The sequence below is a fragment of the Eubalaena glacialis genome, chromosome 1 (assembly GCF_028564815.1).
Source record: "Eubalaena glacialis isolate mEubGla1 chromosome 1, mEubGla1.1.hap2.+ XY, whole genome shotgun sequence".
NCBI lineage: Eukaryota > Metazoa > Chordata > Mammalia > Artiodactyla > Balaenidae > Eubalaena > Eubalaena glacialis.
Window position 1 is genome coordinate 106,656,760 of NC_083716.1, and position 20,727 is coordinate 106,677,486.

The 20,727-nt window shown below is 51.4% G+C and overlaps 1 protein-coding gene across 1 annotated transcript in view; it reads left to right on the top strand.

Moving 5' to 3' along the window:
• GLI2 (GLI family zinc finger 2) overlaps window positions 1-4,186 on the top strand; it is a 247,026-nt gene extending 242,840 nt beyond the window's left edge. The window contains 1 exon segment of the mRNA XM_061198931.1: window positions 20-4,186. Coding sequence (XP_061054914.1) covers window positions 20-2,448 — 2,429 coding nt within the window. The 3' untranslated portion in view covers window positions 2,449-4,186.
• The last annotated feature ends 16,541 nt before the right edge of the window (window positions 4,187-20,727 follow it).

Here is a 20,727-nt window from a genome sequence, read left to right on the forward strand (position 1 = left end):
CCCCTCTCCTCTCCTGCAGGCTCCGTGCTGGAAAACTTCAGAAGCGGCAGCGGGCCGGCCGGGCTACTGCCCAACCCGCGGCTGTCTGAGCTGTCCGCCGGCGAGGTGACCGTGCTGAGCCACCTGCAGGAGCGCCGCGACAGCTCCACCAGCACGGTCAGCTCGGCCTACACCGTGAGCCGCCGCTCCTCGGGCATCTCCCCCTACTTCTCCAGCCGCCGCTCCAGCGAGACCTCGCCCCTGGGCGCCGGCCGCGCACACCCCACCAGCTCCGCCGATTCCTATGACCCCATCTCCACCGACGCGTCGCGGCGCTCCAGCGAAGCCAGCCAGTATGGCGGCAGCAGTGGTGGCGGCCCGGGGCTGCTCCAGCTCACGCCCGCCCAGCAGTACAGCCTGCGCGCCAAGTACGCGGCGGCCACGGGTGGGCCGCCCCCCACCCCGCTGCCCGGCCTAGAGCGCGCTAGCCTGCGGACTCGGCTGGCGCTCCTGGATGCGCCCGAGCGCGCACTGCCCGCCGCCTGCCCACGCCCGATCGGGCCTCGGCGGGGCAGCGACGGGCCGCACTACGGGCCAGCGGGGCCGGCGCCCTCCTTCCCCCACGAGGCGCCGGGAGGTGGGGCGCGGAGGGCCAGCGATCCCGGGAGGCGACCCGACACCCTGGTGCCCCCGCGGGTGCAGCGCTTCCACAGCGCCCACGATGTGACCCCAGCCGCGCTGCCGCCGCCCTGCGCCCAGGGCCGAGGCCTCCGTCTGCAGAGCCACGCGAGCGCCGACGGCGGCCTGGCCCGCGGCCCCTACTCACCCCGGCCGCCCAGTATCAGCGAGAACGCAGTGATGGAGGCCTTGGCAGTGGGGGTGGACGGCGTGGGCCCCGAGGTAAGCCTCGGGCTGCCGGAGGACGACCTCGTGCTGCCCGACGACGTGGTGCAGTACATCAAGGCGCGTGCCAGTGGCGCCCTGGAGGAGAGCGCCCCGAAGGTGTACCTGCCGGAGAGCACCTGCTTCTCCGAGAACCCCAAACTGCCCAGCCCCGGGCTGCACGGCCGGCGCACGATAGCGGCTGCAGACTCCAACGTGGGCCCCTCTGCCCCTGTGCTGGGAGGCTGCACACTGGGTTACGGGGCCCCCTCCAGCCTGAACAAAAACAGCATGCCTGTGCAGTGGAACGAAGTGAGCTCCGGCACCGTGGACGCCCTGGCCAGCCAGGGGAAGCCTCCGCCCTTCCCACAGGGCAACCTGGCAGTGGTGCCGCAGAAGCCAGTCTTCAGCCAGTACCCAGGCTACAGTCAGCAGGGCCTGCAGCTGAGCCCCGGGGTCCTGGACAGCTCGCAGCCACACCTGCAGCCCTGCGGTGGAGTGCCCTCCGCGCCCAGAGTAAATTACATGCAGCAGCTGCGGCAGCCAGGGGCAGGTGGCCAGTGTTCTAGCATGACGGCTGCTGTCAGCGCCCACCCCGGCTACGGCCAAGCTCATCCCCAGCTGAGCCCCCTGGGTGGGGCCCCACACCAGTTTCCCCGGTCCTGCAGCAACATGGCGGCCAAGCCAGGCCACCTGGGGCTCCCCCAGCAAATGGAAGTTGCTCCTGACCCCACCATGATGGGCAACAGCCACAGGGAACTTGACGTCCCCAGTTCCAGCCTGGCTAGGATGCCACCACCTCACCCAGCCCAGAGCTACCCACAGCAGAGCCATCACCTGGCCACAGCCATGAGCCAGGAGGGCTACTGCCAAGGCCCCAGCCTTGTGCCTTCCCACCAGCCTGGCTTCGTGGAGCCTCAGCAGGGCCCGACGGGGGCGGCCGGATCGAGCTTCGGCCTAGTGCAACCCCGGCCACCTGCAGAGCCCAGCCCTGCTGGCCGCCGCCGTGGGGTGCGTGCGGGGCAGCAGCTGGCCTATGCCAGGGCCGCTGGCCACGCCATGGCTGCTCTGTCGGCCGACCAGGAGATGACAGAGTCTGTGCCCAAGGGGACAATGGGCAGCGTGTTGGCCCTGACTCCCCAGGCACCCCCCCAGGATGCGGGCGGGGCCCAGGACCGCAGCATGCTTTACTATTACGGCCAGATCCACATGTACGAGCAGAACGGAGGCCTGGAGAACCAGGCCGGCTGCCAGGCCATGCGACCCCAGCCACCGCAGCCCCAGGCCTTGCCCTCACCAGGGCTTAACCAGGTGTCCAGCACTGTGGACTCCCAGCTACTCGAGGCCCCCCAGATTGATTTTGATGCCATCATGGATGACGGCGATCACTCCAGCTTGCTCTCGGGGGCCCTGAGCCCCAGTCTCCTCCACGGCTTCTCCCAGAGCTCCTCCCGCCTAACCACCCCGCGCAACTCCCTGACTCTGCCCTCCATCCCCGCGGGCATCAGCAACATGGCCGTCGGGGACATGAGCTCCATGCTCACCAGCCTGGCCGAGGAGAGCAAGTTCCTCAACATGATGACCTAAGGCTCCGGCCCCTGGCACCGAGCGGACCCCGAGGGACCAGCGCTTCCCAGAGCGCGGGGCTTTCGTCTGTTTCATCTTTTTCCCCAAAAAGTATTAAATAGGTCTGAGGGAGTTTGGCCAGTGGCTGGTTCAGACCACAGAGGCTTTAAGGGCAGGTTTATGTGCATCCTGTCTGGTCTTCTTTTAGATTATGTGTCGGAACTCTGAAAAAAGTCTCAACAGAAAAGGCAAGGCAGGAATGCAAAATTCGTTTACACAGCGCTTCGCAGCCTTTGGTGTTTATAGGACCACTCTGTTCTGGCTTTGTCACCTCTGTCATCTGGCTAATGAAGGATTACATGGGCCCAGGGCTTTCCAAGCACATGTGGAAAGAGGCGAGAGGAACCACATTTGGGTTTGAATCTGAAAGCCATACTAGGTATTCTAATCCAGGAAGATAAGTTTCTTGTTCCAGTGCCTGCAAAGTAAAGGAATTCATGGCCCACCGGAATTCTTCCATGAAGCTTAATTCTTGAGGCCTCTAACATCCCTTGCCATGGAGTGGAAAAAAATTTTTACCTGGATGATTTGGAAGCACATCCTGATTCCGGGTTTGGTAGAGCAGGCATCTCTACCCTGCAAAGCCAAATTTACAGCTGGCCGACTGTCCAAGTGTATATGGATGAATAAAGTATGGAAGTATCGCCCAAAAAAAGGAAAGAAAACAGTGTAATACTCAGGGCAAGCCCAGAAGCTACCCTGGCCTCTCCAGACCCTGTTTACAGTGTTCATGCGTGTAGAATGTAGCCCTTCCTGAAAAGAACACATTTCTAAATACCTCGGGGCTGCCGGAGCTGCTGTGGGTTAAGAATGGCCAAGGTGAGCTGAAGCGTGGCCTGGGGCCTGGGTAAAGTGAACGCACCAGGGGCCCAGCTTCAGGCTGCCCTGGAGGTCTCCCAGTAGGACGAGGAAGTCGCATGTTTACCCAAGCCTGTTTCTCCAATGCACTACGCACCCACTTGACCATGGATAAACCCCAGGGCTTGACAGCAACCTCCGCCCAAGTTCCTCCAGGCCATGCTGTCCGCTTGCCAGCAGCCCAGTGACCAACCCCCTAGCTACAGCATGCAGTCGTGGTATCTTCTGGATTCCCTTCCCGCCGCCCTCCTGTTCATTTCACAGAGAACGATGACATGCATGGTGTTTTCGGTGGGGGTGGGAGGGTGAAGGGGTTGATTCTTGGGACTCTGAGGGACCATCACTGAATTCTCCTATTCAGTGTTGGCCAAGCCCCACCTGGAAATGGAATTTGGAACTGGCGTCAGAAGACATTGTTCCCGAACATACAGTAGGGTAAATAGGTGCATCCTCCCCGCCACACACATGTACAAACACCGCACACCCTTCCCATGTTGAATTCGTGGCAACCTTGCCAAATCCACCTGCACCACTATGAACTTGGAACCGACTATGACCCTGACTTCAACCAGGACAGGGCCGAAACCTCACCTGGGCCTCTACATCCCAGAACAGCAAATGCTTTGTCAGGGTCCAAAAACAAGGCCAACTTCAAACGACAGCCCTGGGACACCTCCAGGGCTCTGGGCTCTGTGTGGTGCATGGTCTTTCCCCGCGCTAGGATTTCACTAGCTGTTCCCAGCCTGTATATTGTCTGTACAGAAGACAGCATCCCTGAAAATACTGTAGGTGAGTCATCCGGTCAGATTTATATGTCCAAAACATTTTTAGCTTTTTCTACATGCGATGAATTGAGATGACATACTCAACTTGTAAATAAGTCTTTTTGTACATTAAAAAAGTAATTTTTTCATAATTTATTTGGTCTATCTGCTTCTTCCTTGACAGTAGTTAATGAAAACCTGGGCCATAAATTTGGTGCATTTGAACGGAAATGAGGCTGTATTTTTTTCTCAGCAGCGTCAAAATTGACTATCCCGCCTTGGCCAGGAAATGTTTAAAGCTGGGACCTTTACTGCCTGTTTGTTTGTTGTCTGGGGGCCGGGGGGGCGGGGTTTGACGTGGTACAGGGGATGTCTGGCTGTTCTTTCAGCCCGCTGGACGGAACGTCTGAGTTGGTTTGCTTGTTTACACGAGGTGCAGCTGTGGTCCCAAGCCCTCCCCATGTGGGAGGTCCCCCTTGGATGGGCAGTCGGATGAGCACAGTTGAGTCGTGAGGGGTGGGGAGAGGAAGACAGGTGGCCCCCTGTGCTCTGGTGCAAAAGCAGAGTTAGAGGGGGCAGGTGTAGCACCCAGATACCCAGCAACCAGCCTTGGGCGAAGGGGCCAGTGAGGAGCAGCCATGTGCAGGGCTCTGAGCCCTGGGGGGCGGCCCTGGCAGGTGCACAGGGGGACCCGGGTCTGGAGAGCCAGCCGGCTGCCATCGACAGCGATTGGGCTACTGCTCTGAGCCTCAGGGGGACTGGGGAGGGGGGCCGTGAGGCCTGGGATGAATTCTGGAGCTGGGAGGGGAGGGCGCAGGACCGGGTTGCCAGGGGTAGAAGGCACCTTCTGTAGGGCCAGGGATGCTGGGCCTCTGCACTCCCGGGCCAGGCCCCTTAACACGCTTTGCTCCAGGAGAGAAACCTTGGCACCCAGCTCGGAGAGTCAGGAAGCCAAAACTGCGTGCGGCGCATTCAGCTCAAAACTATTTTTGTGGATGTCATGGATGCACGGAAGAAGCCTTCTCTGGTAGTAAGTGTAGGAACCCCCCGAGGGAAACAGAATTCAAAGGTTTCCTTTCTGGGAGCATCCCAGAGTCTTCGCTGTGCATTAGGGGAACCTTCACGTCTGTGGCCATATCTTCCTGGTGGAAAGACTACAGCCGATTCCCAGCCCCGGGGAGCCCCTCTCTTTGAGGGCGGGCTCACTTAGCTGATTGCAGGCTCCGGAGGAGGAACTGAGCGTACCTGGCTGGGCCCTTTCCTCTGCTTCTCTCAAAGCCCGTCCTCAGGCTTCGCATCTCCCCTGCTTCGTCACGTGCTAAGTCCCCAGAAACAGCTCTGCCCTGCTTTGGGGACGGGGGAGGCCAGGATGTTCAATGCTGCCTGAGACCGGATGGGCCACAGTATTAAGAAGCCCATTGAGGCCACTCAACTCAGCCACGCGCTCTGTGTCACTTAACAACAGCCACGGTCGTGCTGCTTAAAAATATGCACGCAGCCTCAGCACCAGGTCACAGCATCTGTTTGGCTGATGAATCTGGGTCCACTGGGAGTTGACTGATCCCGGTTGGGCTGGGCTGGGCAGCTCAGCTGGGAGCAACTCATCCAGCCGGCTTGGTGGGGGCAGCTTGGCTGTGCTCCACATGACCCTCATCTTCCTCCCTGGTCAGGAGGCCGGCCTGGGCATTGCCTTCTCAGGGTAATAGCAGGAGCCTGAGAAAGCAAGCAGAAAAGGTTCTGCCCCTGCTCAGAATCAGGGCACCATCAGTTTCCCTGCATTCTTCTGGCAAAAGCAAGTCACGTGGCCAAACCCATCATCAGCGATGGGACGTGTCCTCCTTCCACAGGCATGAGGGGGACAGAGTGCCTATTTCTCAGCAATAATACAGTCTCCCATGGTCCGCCCTCACAGACTCATGTCCCTCCCACACGTAGCATACACTCACCCAAGACCCCAAAAGTCTATCCAATCAGTCATTAGGCTCGAAGTTTAAGATCGTGTGGTCTATACCTGTTCTGGATGCATCTCTTCTTGACCCAGAGACTCATGAACTAAATAGAGTTCATACACACACCCAGCGCACGGAGTGGACCAGAGCTAGAATCGCGGCAGTTGCCACTCCCGTCTCAGCCGCTGGTCCACAGCAGCTGAAGTCCTGCGGGGGAAACGTCGCCAGTGGCCCTACCCTGGGTCACCCTATTCCTGGGGGGAATGTTCCCCAGTCTGTCCTACTCTGCTGCTCTGGCGTCCACATCGGGGCATTCTTTGTTTTCCATCAGCCCTCCCACTTGTACAGAGGGCATTGGAAAGTATACCTCCTTGGGTAGCAAAGTACTGTCCAACCTCTTCCTGCCTGAGGAAGGTTGGGAGCCTGAGGTCCTTTATGTGCCAAACACCCTCAATGTACTCCACGCTCACAATACATGCGCGCACTCAGCTCCCTCAGACACGGCGGGTTTTGATGTTTGATTCCAGTCCACTCTGCGTCAAAGCCACACCTGTAATTCCTTGGTCACATGCCCCTCTCTACATGGATTACTGACACCCCACATCAGGCTGTGTCTAGGCACCGCATTGTCACTGAAGGGATATTCAACAGTCACCTTATTCCTTTCAAGGACAAGACCAAGGGCATTAAAATCAAGAGTATACCCTAGACTTCGTCTTTACTCTGAGGCCGCGTCTCACCGGCGCTGCCCTGGACTCGGTCTCTGTGCCCAGGCCAAAGCTTCCTCTGAAGATCTTTGAGCAGCCGGAGAAACAGGACGTAAGGAATCATTTCATTTTCTAGATTCTGCTTTACACTGACTGGTTCCTTTCTGAACTCATCTCTTACTTTGGGTACCTTATCATTTACAGCTCAAAGAAGCTGCTGTTTATAATATTCTGCCTGGAAACCAGCCTGCCGAATTCCACAAATTCATAGAAACGTTTTCTCCCTCCCAAAAGACCATAGGCAGTCATTTTACCAACGATTTCTTCACCACATCACCCAGGTCACCATTTTTCTTGCCATGTTTCCAACCTCCTCTAAATGTCCTCACTGCCCAGTTCCAAAACTATGCTCCATATTTTAGGACTTGTGACAGCAGCCTCCCATTCTGGGTACCAAGTTCTGAATAAGCACCAGTAATGCTATCTAATAAAAACCACAAAAATCCTGAAACATAAAACACCCAGCATTTATTTAGTTCAGGAGTCTGTGAGTCAGCTGAGGGTGTTGCCCTGGGTGGGCAGCTGAGGCAGCTCGGCTCTGCTCCTGGGCCTTCTCCCCTGGACCCAGAGCATTGCTTGGACATCATGTTGATGGCATAGGTTCAAAAGCACAAGTGAAAATACAGGAGGCCACTTAAGACCTGGGCTTGGAACAGGAGGCAGGTCACATAACTGAGCCCCAAATCAATGGAAGAGGGAAATGCACGCCTCCTATAGAATTATCGCAGGTCGGTATCTGAACAATAATTCAACCTCCCGCATCAGGCCAGCTTTGATCATAATAAGACTGAATTGTAGCCTCCATCTCTCTCCTGAGTCCGTATCTTAGCTCTAAATCCAAAAGGGAGGAGAGCGGGGTCATTCATTGTGGCCCAGTAACCAATGACGTGCCAAAGTCAGCTTCTGAGCCGATGATGTGCATCTCTCCCAACTCTGTATTCAGAGAGTTCATAGTGATCACTGACATTGGCCATGTAGGGAGAATTCATACCATGGAAATCAGCAAACACGACCAATCAGGGCTTCCTGCCTTCAACCCCAGAGAGCTGGTCATTAAACATTTGCCAGCGTACCTAACAGCATGCTCAAGTCCTGTGAGTTGCCAACAGCCTGATATGTCCAGAGGTCTCTTCTAAGTTTCTACATCCCCAAACCCATTTTGTGGGAGAACTTTTGAGTCCAGAGTGCCATGGGCTTTCGGACGTTAAAAGTCATGCAATCTATCTTATAATATTGCTTATATGTGGAATCTAGAAAAATGGTACAGATGAGCTTATTTGCAAGGCAGAAGTAGAGCCACAGATGTAGAAAACAAACTTATGGATACCAAAGGGGGAAGGGGCGGTGGGATGGATTGGGAGATTGGGATTGACATATATTCACTACTATGTATAAAATAGATCACTAATGAGAACCTGCTGTACAGCACAGGGAGCTCTCCTCCGTGCTCTGCGGTGACCTACATGGGAAAGAGATCTAAAAAAGAGTGGATATACGTGTACGTATAGCTGATTCACTTTGCTGTACAGCAGAAACTAACACACCGTTGTAAAGCAACTCTACCCCAATTTGAAAAAGAAAAGAAGTCATGCAATCTCTTGTTCAGAGGAAATTGACTAGCTAAGGTAAAGGACACCGATGAAAGTGGAGCTGATCCGCTGGTGGTGGGAGGAGGAGACCGGAGCCCACACCCCGCCCATACCCCCACCGCCGGGTCGCCCCGCCAACCAGAGCAACACACACATGGGCCCACAGGGTGGAGTTTGAAAACCAAACCTCCAGTTCGGCCCCGAATGAATTGAGGCCCAGAAAAATGAGCACGTTCTAAACTTAGGATTCGGACTCCTGCTTCTAGAATCCCGGGGGCAAGCTGGCTACCCCAGCACCGATAGCACAGGCATGGCCCATATGTACTATTCAGTCCTTTCCTTCTTTCTGGCTCTGATGGTCTGAGTGAGTCCTTTGAAGGAAAGAGCTGTGTCTGATCCAGCCCATGAGAGCCCATCTGTGGTTTTGATTAACTCTGCCGAGTTTAGTTCCAAATCCGGTGGTTCTGGAAAGCTTCACAGATGTGGAGTGAACCAAACATTAAGAGATGGGTAGAAATTGGATCTTGTGAGCGGCCCTTGCAGAATGTATTTGAACGTGAGGCTATGTCCGCAGTCTACAAAGAATTCTGAACAGAGACCTGGAGCTGTAGAAACCTTGAGGTGTCCTTAAGAGGTATTGGGGTTTGTTTTTTAAATGGATTGGGGGTTAGGGGAAGGGAGGAAGAAGCCTGTGATCTGGCAGCTGGGGGCCCTAGGTTTTTGGGCCAGAGTCTCACAGTAAAACTAATAGCTGTCTTGTGACTGTGAGCTGAGGGTCTCTGATGCGCCCTTCCAACTCCAAAATGCACTCCACTGGACTGCCTTGGTCCCAGAAAACCTATTACTGAAGCATGTTTCCTCTGGGTGCAAGCATTGAAGTCCACTGAAAAAGACGCCGTGGTTACCCAGTTCATTCAAACGATGAAGGAATGCATGGAGGAGCCCATGGCAACATTCTAAGCCCTCATCAACTGCTTCCTGAGCCACCTGGGAATTTCCTGCAGCTGGGTAGGCGTGGAAGACCTGCTACATGGTGGCAAACTGGCCTTCCTCCATGCAGGGGACCCACGTTCGCTCATTAGTTCAAGTTCAGAAACACATTCTCTGAACTCAGAGGTCATCTGAGGTTACTGAAAGGTGATCAGTCTTCAGCTTCTTCTTAATCTCCTCCGTCTTCTCCTCTCTTCCTCCTTCTCCTCCTATTTCTTCTTCTTCTCTTCTTCCCCTTCTTCCCCTCCTCCTCCCCCCTTCTTCTTCTTCTTCCCCTTTCCCTTCTCTTCCTTCCTTCCTCCTTCCTTCCCTCCCCCTCCCCCTCCCGCTCCCTCTCCCTCCTCCTATTCCTCTTCCCTCCTTCCTGATGTTCCATTTTCTTCCTTTCTGCTTTTAAAGCAGAGCTGCTGACAATGAATTCTCTTCGTTTGCCGTCATCTGAGAGCATCTATTTTACCCCAACCCTCCCCCTCTCTCTCCTCCCCCTCCACCATCTTCTTCTTCCCCTTCTTCTTCTTCTTCTTCTTTTGCCTCTTCCCCTTTCCCTTCTCTTCCTTCCTTCCTCCCTCCCTCCCTCCCTCCCTTCCTTCCTCCCTTCCTTCCTTTCTTCTCCACCCCTCAGCTGGCGAACATGAGCAAGAACAAGTGTATGAGGCCAACATGTGATTGGGTCACTACAGGTAGGGTGATGTGTGTGATGACGTCACGCATAGGAAAGGCGTGATGGGATTGAATCATGGTGCAGGGAGGGGACTCATAAAATCAGCATAGTTTGAATGAGAAATAAGACCTGATCCAGGTTTTGAAGATGAATAGGAAGTCGCCTGAGGGCTTTGTAGACTTCTCATCAGAAACCATGGACGCCAGAGGTAACTGGAATATTTTTTAAATGCTGAAAGAAAACTGTCAACACAGAACTCTGTATCCATGAAAATATCCTTCGGGGATGAAGGTAAAATAGGTACTCTCAGATGAAGGAAAATGAAGAGAATTCACTGTTCATAGATCTGCTCTAAACCCGAAAGGAAATGATACCAGAAGAAAACAGAACATCAGGGAGGAGGGAAGAGGAATAGAAATGGTATCTGGGTAAATACAGTAGAGCATCCTTCCCTCCTGAGTCCTTTAAAATATATTTAACAGTTGAAGCAGAAAGTATATAACATTGTCTGATGGGGCTTTCAATGTATGTCAATGTCATAAGACAAATGTGTCATAAAGGAGGAGGTGGTTAAGGGACTTAAGGGGCTAGATAACAACATTCCACTTGAAGTGGTAGAGTATCAATTGTCAGGACACAGAAGAGTTCAGCATGTATATTGTATTTCCTGATATAATCGGTAAACAAACAAACTGCAAAGTGATGTATGCAGGAACATAATAGAGAAATTGAAATGGAATGGTTCCGATAGCCCAAAAGAAGGCAGGAACAGCAAAACAGAGACAACAAAGCATAAAATGGGAGGACTAAGGCCAAACATATCAACAATGACATAAAATAAAAGTGGTCTAAATGCATCAATTAAAAGACAAAGAATCAAGTTGGAACACTCACCCTACGGGATTTTAAGACTAACTCTAAAACTGCCACAATCAAGACAGTGTGGTATTGGTGACAAGGAAGACACAGATCAATGGAATGGAACAGAGCAGTGGTCTGCAAAATACAGCCCAAAGACCAAAGCTGCCCTGAGGCCTGTTTTTGTATGACCTGTGAGCTCAGAATAGTTTTTACATTTTTAAAGGGTTGTTTTTTCAAAAAAGCAGATGGCCATCAGATCTTAAAATATTTACTATGTGGCCCTTCTCAGAAAATGTTTAACCAATCCCTGGAATAGAGAATCCAGAAATAGACCCACACAAATATGACCAATTAATTTTTGACAAAGATGCAAAGACAATTCCATGGAGAAAGGGTAATCTTTTCAACCAATGGTATTGGAACAGCTGGATATCCATAGGCAAAAAAAACCCAGAGCCTTCATCTAAACCTCATACAAAAATTACCTCAAAATAAATATACAATATAAAACCATAACACTTCTGGGAAAAAGATCTTTGGGACCTGAGTTTAGGCAAAGAGTCCTTATACACAACATGAAAAACATGACCCCATAAAAGAAAAAAACAGAAACTGGACTTCATCAAAATGAAAAAGGTTTTCTCAGCAAGAGACACCGTTAAGAGAATGAAAGACAAGCCACAGACTGGGGGAAAATGGCTTTTTTCATCTCACATCCTAAGGGCATCAGAAGCATTAGAGAGGTTTTTGCAAGGGCACGGCACGTGCTAAGCCTTGCATGTTAGGGGAATTCCCTGGCGGTCCAGTGGTTAGGACTCGGCGCTCTCACCGCCGGGGGCGTGGGTTCAATCCCTTGTCCGGGAACTAAGATCCCACAAGCAGTGCGGCCAAAAGAAAAGACTTGAAGACTTGCCTGTTGGAAACCTCGTCCAGCTTCTGGATGGGGAAGGGCTTGGCAGGATGTACAAGGCAACACCAGGAGGCCAGGCACCGGGCAGTTAGAGGCGACCAGGGAGGGATGGATGAAGGTTGCAGGGGGACCCAAGGACTACTTAGGAGGCGAAATCCAGAGGACGTTGTGGAGGGTTCCATGTGAGGAGTGGGAGACGGGGACGTTAGGAAGCATTCCCGGGTGTCTGACTCACCTGCCCCTGAGAGATGAGAATTGGGCGAGGGCCAGCGTGACGGGTGGGGACGAGGTGGGGCAGGGCGGGGAGGGGGCTCTGGGAGTTCAGATTTGCACATGTTGAGTTGGTGCGTTTTTGAGACATCCCAGCAAGAGCCCTGAGAGGTGTTAGGATTGATGGGTCTGGAGCTCACAGGAGGGGCGGGGGGCCGTGATGCCAGCTTGTGAGCCAACCACGTGAAGGAGGTTGAGATTACCTGGGACACCGTGGAGCCTCAGAGGGGAAGGGGCCCAAAGGGAGTCGTAGGAAACCCCAGCAATCAAGGGTCCAAAGCAGGAGGCCGAGGCTGCCAGGGAGTCTAGAAGAAACGGCAAGAGAGGGAGCAGAAGAGCCAGAGCTGGGGGCGGGGGAGGTACCCCAGAAGGCAGGGAAGGAGTGTTTCCAAGGAGGGAGGGGCGACAACAGCGGCGAGCACCCCTGATCGTCGCTAGGCTGGGCAGCCTTGCAGTCACCCTTGGCCTTTGCCTTTCTCTCACATCTCAGAATCCTTTTGGCTCTAACTTCAGAGAATATCCACTATCTGTTCACTTTTCACCACACCCCCCTGGGGCCCCTGCGGCGTGCTGGGCTCCCCTAGTTCCAGCTCAGGAGAAATTCACCAGCCAGTTGCAAGATGCTATGACTCTGCCATGGAGGGAGCATTTCACTGTGAAATGACTGGATCAGGGCTTTCTCTGCTAGCTCCGGAAGAGCCGGTCGACCAGCACTCCGCTCCACTGCTATATCCCCGTCCTATCCCAAGCCTCCCTGCTGCTCTACCTGCTTCCTCCCCTGTCTGTTATGGCACACTCTGCCTCAGGGCCTTTGCACTGGCTGTTCCCACTGCTGGGAATGTCCTTCCCCACATACACACATGACTCGCACTTTCAGGTCTTTGCTGTCCTGACCACCCTATGTAAAATCATACACCTGCTCCATCCCTGTCTCCTTACCTGCTGTATTCTTCCCCTGAGGCACAAATGAGCGTCAAGCTCACAGTGTAATTTACACTTGCTGAGTGAGCTCATTGGCTGTAGGAGCAGGAGCTGTGGTGATGTTTGAGCCGGGCAAGGAGACGGGGAGGTGGGGAAGCAATGGGAGACAACTCTTTCAAGAAGGGTGCCAGCTGGACTTCCCTGGTAGCGCAGAGGTTAAGAATCCGCCTGCCAATGCAGGGGACAGGGGTTCGAGCCCTGGCCCAGGAAGATCCCACAAGCCTCGGAGCCACTAAGCCCGTGAGCCAAAACTACTGAGCCCGCACGCCGCCATTACTGAAGCCCGTGCACCTAGAGCCTGTGCTCTGCAACAAGAGAAGCCACCGCAATGAGAAGCCCGTGCACCACAGTGAAGAGTAGCCCCTGCTCACCGCAACTAGAGAAAGCCCGCATGCAGCAACAAAGACCCAACGCAGCCAAAAATAAATAAATAAAGTAAAATTCTTTTTTTAAAAAAAGAAGAAGATGGGTGCCAGCTAAGGGGAAAAGGAAAGGGAGAGCAATAGCGGGGGAGGGTCTATGTGATTTTTTTACGGGAGTCTTAAGTGTGTTGGAGAGTTGCTGAGAAGCACCCAGCTGAAGGGAGAGGCCACTAGACCAGGAGGAGTGGGCCAACTGGAGTGCATGGTGGGGATCCAACTGGACGGCCGCAGGGCGGGAGGATTGGCCTCAGATGGCAGGAGGGCGACGTCTCCGTTGGAACAAGAGGGAAGGAAACATGAGGGTAGTGGATGGAGGTGGGCTTGTAGGTTTGGCCCTGGGAAGAAAAAAGAGCTTCTATTCTTCCCTGGGAGGTAGGAGTTGAAATGGTCCACTGGGAGACCAGTGATCACAGGCTCAAGAAAAGAGGAAAATGGGACTTCTCTGGTGGTCCAGTGGTTAAGACTCTGTGCTACCAATGCAGGGGCCATGGGTTTGATCCCTGGTCGGGGAACTAGGATCCCACATGCAGCATGGCCAAAAAAAAAAGAAAGGAAAAAAAAAAGAAAAGAGGAGACTGTTTGGGATTGTTAGTCCCTGGAGAGTGAGTTGCCCCTGAGGATACTTTGAGGGTGATCACCAACTGATGGGGGCACTGCCTGCCCCGGGTGGGGGTGGGTCTTGTTCCAGCGGAGCGCTGTCACTCAGGGGTCTGGAGAGAGCAAGCTGGGGTCACCCACACTGGCGCTGGCTGGGAAGATCTGACAATGGGGTGGTGGGCTGGGGGCTGGCAGCAGCGAGCCCTATGGAAAGGAGGCCCCAGCCACACATCGTGGGCCACTGTGGCCAAAGAGCCAAAGATGTCACTTCCCTCCTACTTGGGCATTTGGATTCCAAGTGCCAGGTTGGGATTTGGGGACAGAGCCTCTTTCAGGGAACTGTCTCTCTCCTTGAAAAAAACTGCCCTGGGGCCGGGGAGGCATGATGGCTAACCGTGATGCTTTACAAGGTGGTGGGGAGGGTGAGGAGGACCCATTAGACCTGCTGCCATTGTCCCTACAGCTCAGCCAGCTGCTGGAGTGTGAGGTAACCCCCGCCCCGTGCCCCGGCTCTCTGGGAGTGCCACCAGGCCCTGCTTTACGAGCTGCCAGCACGGCTTCTATGAGCAGACCCGCTGTCAATAAGGGCTGTGTTTTATATTATGGGCAGGATGATTTATGGGCCAACCAGCCCTCAGCAGACAACCATTTGGCCACGGAGGAAAATGACCTAACACTTCAGAAATTTGGAAGCAGAAAACAGGGTGTGTGGTGTGTGTGTGTGTGTGTGTATGTGTGTGTGTATGTGTCTGTGTGTGGTGTGTGTGTGTGTGTATGTGTGTGTATGTGGTGTTTGTGTACGTGTGTGTGAATGGTGTGTGTATGTGTGTGTGTGTATGTGGTGTGTGTGTGTATTGTTTGTGTGTGTGTGTATGTGGTGTGTGTGTATGTGTGTGTACGTGTGTGTATGTGTGTGTATGTGTGTGTATGTGTGTGTATGGTGTGTGTATGTGTGTGTATGTGTGTGTGTTTGTGTGTATGTGTGTGCGTTTGTGTGTGTGTATGTGTGTGTGTTTGTTTGTGTGTATGTGTGTGTGTATGTATGTGTGTATGTGGTGTGTGTGTGTATGTGGTGTGTGTGTATGTGTGTGTATTGTTTGTGTGTGTGTGTATGTGTGTGTATGGTGTGTGTGTATGTGTGTGTATGTGTGTGTATGTGGTGTATGTGGTGTGTGTGTGTATGCGTGTGTGTGTGTGGTGTATGTGGTGTGTGTGTGTGTATGTGGTGTGTGTGTGTATGTGTGTGTATTGTGTGTGTGTGTGTGTGTGTGCTGCGCATGGAGCCACGTCTGTGTCTGCTCCACATGATCCGCCTGACTTCCCAGGTATTGGAAAACAGGAACAGCTCTGTTAAAGGTGTTGGTTATAAAAACGAAATGAAATGACTCCTTTCCTTCTGGCCTTTGCATCACACGCTAACCATGAGGTTTGGGGGGAGAGAGGCAGGTAACCAGAAGGCGGTCAGTTCCTGCCAAATCAACCTAGATTCCTTTCTCTCTAGGTAGGTCTGTCTTTCAACAGAGCGTATCAGAAAATCTCCAATGGCAGCATTTGCACTATTTAATTGAAATATCTGTTCAGGTCTGTCTTCCCACCAGAGCGTAAGCTCCTAGAAAGCAGGGCTGTGTCTCATTGGACTTTGCATTCTTGGTTCTTTTAGTTGCATCTGGCCCAGAGCAGGTGCTGAAGTGGTCTACCAAGAGCCAACCTTCCCCATCAGACAGTGAGCCTCTTGCTGGCAGGTGCCCTGTCTGGGTCAGCTCAGGTCCTGACTCATAGGAGGCACCCAGGAATGTTATTGCACTGGGATGAGCTGAACAAGCCAGAGAACTATGGGTCAAATGATTGTCCATCCACTTAAGTGGATTTGCCACTGGTGGACTGCCATCTCAGATGATGCTGAGAATAAGAGTGGGGGGATGGCTTCAGGGCTCTTCCTTCTTGGTCTTTTTGCTGCCCCTTCCTCCTCCCACTGATCTCTGAGTGGCAGAGTGTCCCAGGCACAGTCCCCATCCCTTTCCTATATTTTCTCTCCTCAGGTATGCTCACAAAATTTCAAGACTTTAAATACCGTCGATGTGCTAATGACTCTTAAATGCATACCTCACCCAGGAGCTCTAGGCTCTAATATTTAGCTGCCTGTTTGACATTCCCTTGGAAGTCTCATAGGCATCATCAATTGAATATTGCCCATCAATCAGTTTGGGCAGTATTCATGCCCAAACTTTCTTCTCCTCCAGGATTCCTCATCTCAGTAAACGACACCACCATTCACCAGTTGACTAAGGTGAAACCCAAGAGCCATCTGAGATGGTGAACTTTGTGTGTCAGCTTGACTGGGCCATGGGGCGCTCAGTTATTTGATTAAACATTATTCTGGTTTACGTCTATGAGGTGTCTACAAGGGTGTTTCTGGATGATATTAACATTTGAATTGGGAGACTGAGTAAAGCATATTGCCCTTCCCAATGGGATGGGCCTTATCTCATTAACTGAGGGTTTGAATAGAAAAAAAGGTACAAGAAGAGAGAACTGGCTCCCTCTGCCTCTTTTCAAGCTGGGACATTGGTCATCTCCTGACTTTGGATTTGGACTTGGACTATACCTACACCATCAACTCCACTGTGTCTTCAGCTTGCCCACCACAGATCTTGAGACTTCTTAGATGGATATAGATACAGAGATGGAGATGGAGGGGGAGATGGACATGGAGATGGGGGTGGAGAAGGAGGTGGAGGTGGAGATGCAGATGGGAGATGGTGATGGAGAAGGAGATGGAGATGGAGGTGGAGATGGAGAAGGAGGTGGAGATGGAGATGGATGGTGATGGAGATGGAGGTGGAGATGAAGTTAGAAGTGGAGATGGAGATGGAGATGAAAGTGGAGGTGGAGATGGAGTTGGAGTTGGAGATGGAGATGAAAGTGGAGGTGGAGATGGAGTTGGAGTTGGAGGTGGAGATGGAGTTGGAAGTGGAGATGGAGAAGGAGATGGAGGTGGAGATGGAGATGGAGGTGGTGATGCAGATGGAGATGGTGATGGAGATGGAGATCTAGGTGGAGTTGGAGATGGAGATAGTGATGGAGATGGAGATGGAGGTGGAGGTGGAGGTGGAGAAGAAGATGGAGGTGGAGATGGAGGTGGAGATGGAATTGGTATTGAGATGGAGATGGTGATGGAGATGGAGATGGGGGTGGAGATGGACATGGAGGTGGAGGTCGAGATGGACATGGAGATGGAGGCGGAGGTGGAGATGGAGATGGTGATGAAGATGGCGATGAAGGTGGAGGTGGAGATGAAGCTGGAGGTGGAGATGGAATTGGAATTGAGATGGAGATGGTGATGGAGATGGAGGTGGAGGTGGAGATTGAGATGGAGGTGGAGATGGAGATGGAGATGGAGGTGGAGATGGAGGTGGAGATGGAATTCGGATTGGAGATTGAGATGGTGATGGAGTAGGAGGTGGAGCTGGTGATGGAGATGGTGATAGAGATGAGAGATGGAGATGAGATGGTGATGTGATGGAGATGGAGATGGGACATGGAGATGGAGATGGGAGATGGGGATGGAGGTGGAGTTGGAGGTGGAGATGGAATTGGAAATGGAGATATATAATTTATGTTTTTTCTCCTACATTTACTAATGGAATTCTACTGTAAGAAAGAGCTGCCTCTTCCCTTCCATTTATGTATTTTTTTCTCTTTTATTTATATCAGTATAGACAGGTGAATAGTTATGTTATTCTCTTTTGTTAAAATCTAATACCATCATTTACTTTTTTGCTCAAATTATTCCAGTTAAGACCATTGGGATGTGCCATGTGTCTGGGGCTGCGTCGGAATCTTGTGTGTGTCGTTTCATTTAACTCTCGCCACAGAAGAGAGAGCTACTGTGATCTTCTCCGACAACTGTGAAATGGAGGCTTGGTTAGGACACCTGTTCACCCAAGATCACCTGAACAGATTGTGGAGAAGCCCAAGGCCTCTCATCACGTGTCCCATTGGGGCTTGAGCCCCTGTTACTCCCAAAGCTCAGCCAGCTCAGGCTTGGAGATGGGTCACCTGGGGTTCCCAGTCACCTTGAGAGGCTGGTCACCTCCATTCTCAGGCAGAGAAATTGAGGCACGGAAAGGTCTTCTGGCTGTCCAAGATCACATGGTGCCAGCATGACTGGTAAGTCAGGGTGCCGAGGGTATGGGTTTCTAAGGACCTCCGTGTGGCCTGGCGGGTCATCCATACCATACCCTCCTCCACACGACAAAACTATTTTCAGTAATAATCTTGTAAGAGAAAAATATTAATGACCAGAAAAGAACACTGACAGTGAAATTTCTCTCTTGCTAATGTTACACAAACACACAAAACTAAGAAAAACTTTAAAGGAAAGGAAAATGAAAGAAATCAAATATTATAGTACTTCAAAGGAAAATTTCAACAGTTTATTCAATACCTCTCCTATCTACCTAGCAATTTGAACTTCGATACCTAGTTACAGGCTGAGGTAATAAAGTTTTACATAAATAATTATCGTGTAACTAACAAGTGACTTTTAATAAAATAAAAACATCTGCAAATGGTACAATTTAGGCAATTACTGACTCCTACGGTGATGTCATGTTTTATTTTCTTGATTTATTATTTTGTTCCAAAATAACCAACAAACATTGAAAAATATAAATTGAAATTTTAAAGGGACTATTCAAATTCTGCCAAATAGTTCATGTGTGAACTGAAATCTGCACTTACCAAACAAAGACTTTATGCTGTTTAAGTGCTTTTGGTTTCTAATACTAATTAGCACAAGTTCTGGAATTTTCTCTTTCATCACTGGACTTGAGCAGTTTATTCCAATGGGCGTTGGAAACATTTACTGTGCCTGAAAGAGGCTTGACTAATTCTGAATCATGATCTTACCCTTGCAACATGTGTAGCTGAGTCCGTATGTGTCAGGGGCTGACTGTATATAGGGGAGTTCTCAAATTATCTTCCATGTAAAAAACTAAAAATAGAGTTACCACATGATCCTGCAAACCCACTCCTGAGCATATATCCAGAGAAAAGTATAAATCAAAAAGATACATGCACCCCAGTGTTCATAGCAGCACTGTTTACAATAGCCAAGACATGGAAGCAACCTAAATGTCCATCGACAGCTGAACGGATAAAGAAGATGTGGTACAGTGGAACACTACTCAGTCATAAAAACAAATGAAATCGTGTCATTTGCAGCAACATGGATAGACCTAGAGATTATCACACTAAGTGAAGTAAGCCAGACAAAGAAGCACAAATATCATATGACATCTCTTATATGAGGAATCTAAAAAAAAAAAACAAAACAAATGAACTTATTTACAAAATAGAAATAGACTCACAGACATAGAGAACAAACTTATGGTTACCAAAGGGGAAAGGAGGGTGGAGAGGGATAAATTAGGAAGTTGGGATTAACATATACACACCCCTATATATAAAATAGATAAACAACAAGGACCTACTGTAGAGCACAAGGCACTATACTCAATATTTTGTAATAACCTGTAAGGGAAATGAATCTGAAAAAGAATATATATTATACATCATATATAACTGAATCACTGTGTTGTACACCGGAAACTAACACAGCATTGTAAATCAACTATACTTCAATAAAAAAAAAATTTTCCATGTAGAAGCCAATGTTTATTAAAGGATAACTAATAAAAGAGTGCTCATTAAGCTTACAAGAATACTATGAAAACAAGAGAAATTACTCAGAACTTAAACCCACGAAAGATTCTTTTTCAGAGGAAAATCTTATCACTGACATTGTTTAGATTGCTGGTGCAGGTTGATAGTGAGAAGCAGAGCAATTCAATCTGTTTTATTATTGCTTTCATACCTTTCATCAACCACACACCCTCATGCTGCCTGCACCCAGAGTGGACCCCTCCCATCACCCACCCTCAATCCTAAGGAAGCCTCACTTAACCTCTATAAGGGGATAAGATAAAGGGAGGCCCCCTTTCTGGCCTTCTAGAAGCAGCAACGAGCCATTCTCTGGACCCCAGAGCCCTCAGCTGAGTCACGTGCCTTCCCCAGCTCTCTTCCTCCTTCTTCCGGACACTTGCCTGACTCATCTTTCTGTACAATGTGGGCACGTAAGACCCCAGCCAACCTGCACCTGCAGGTCACACTGGTCTCCACCAGGGTCCTTGCTCATCCAGCACCGAGTCACCCCTAGGTGCATTTCAGTTGGTGCCTGGTGTCCGGCTCTGTCCCCGCTGTGCCCAGCACCCATCATGCGGTCTGGCAGAGCTGCTGAATGAGAGGGGAAGGCAGGGGATGGGCGCTCGGCCCTTTGTTGGGGAGATCCACAAAATAGCTAGATGTCTGGAAGACCTGGGGGTTGCCCTGCAATCCCCAGGCGTGTAAACCTTGTTGCCCCCGCCCCACATGTCCAGGCAGGCCAAGCTGGTAGGAGGTGGGGAGGGCACTCTCTGCCCCTACGCCATGCCAAGCCCCATGCCGGGCACTGTGTATGTATCTCCTCATTTCAAACTCACAACAACCTTCCCGGCCTCACCCTTGCCCGCTCACCAGCCTGCTGCCTCCCCTCCAAGGGCCCAGTCCGTCTCGAGGCCC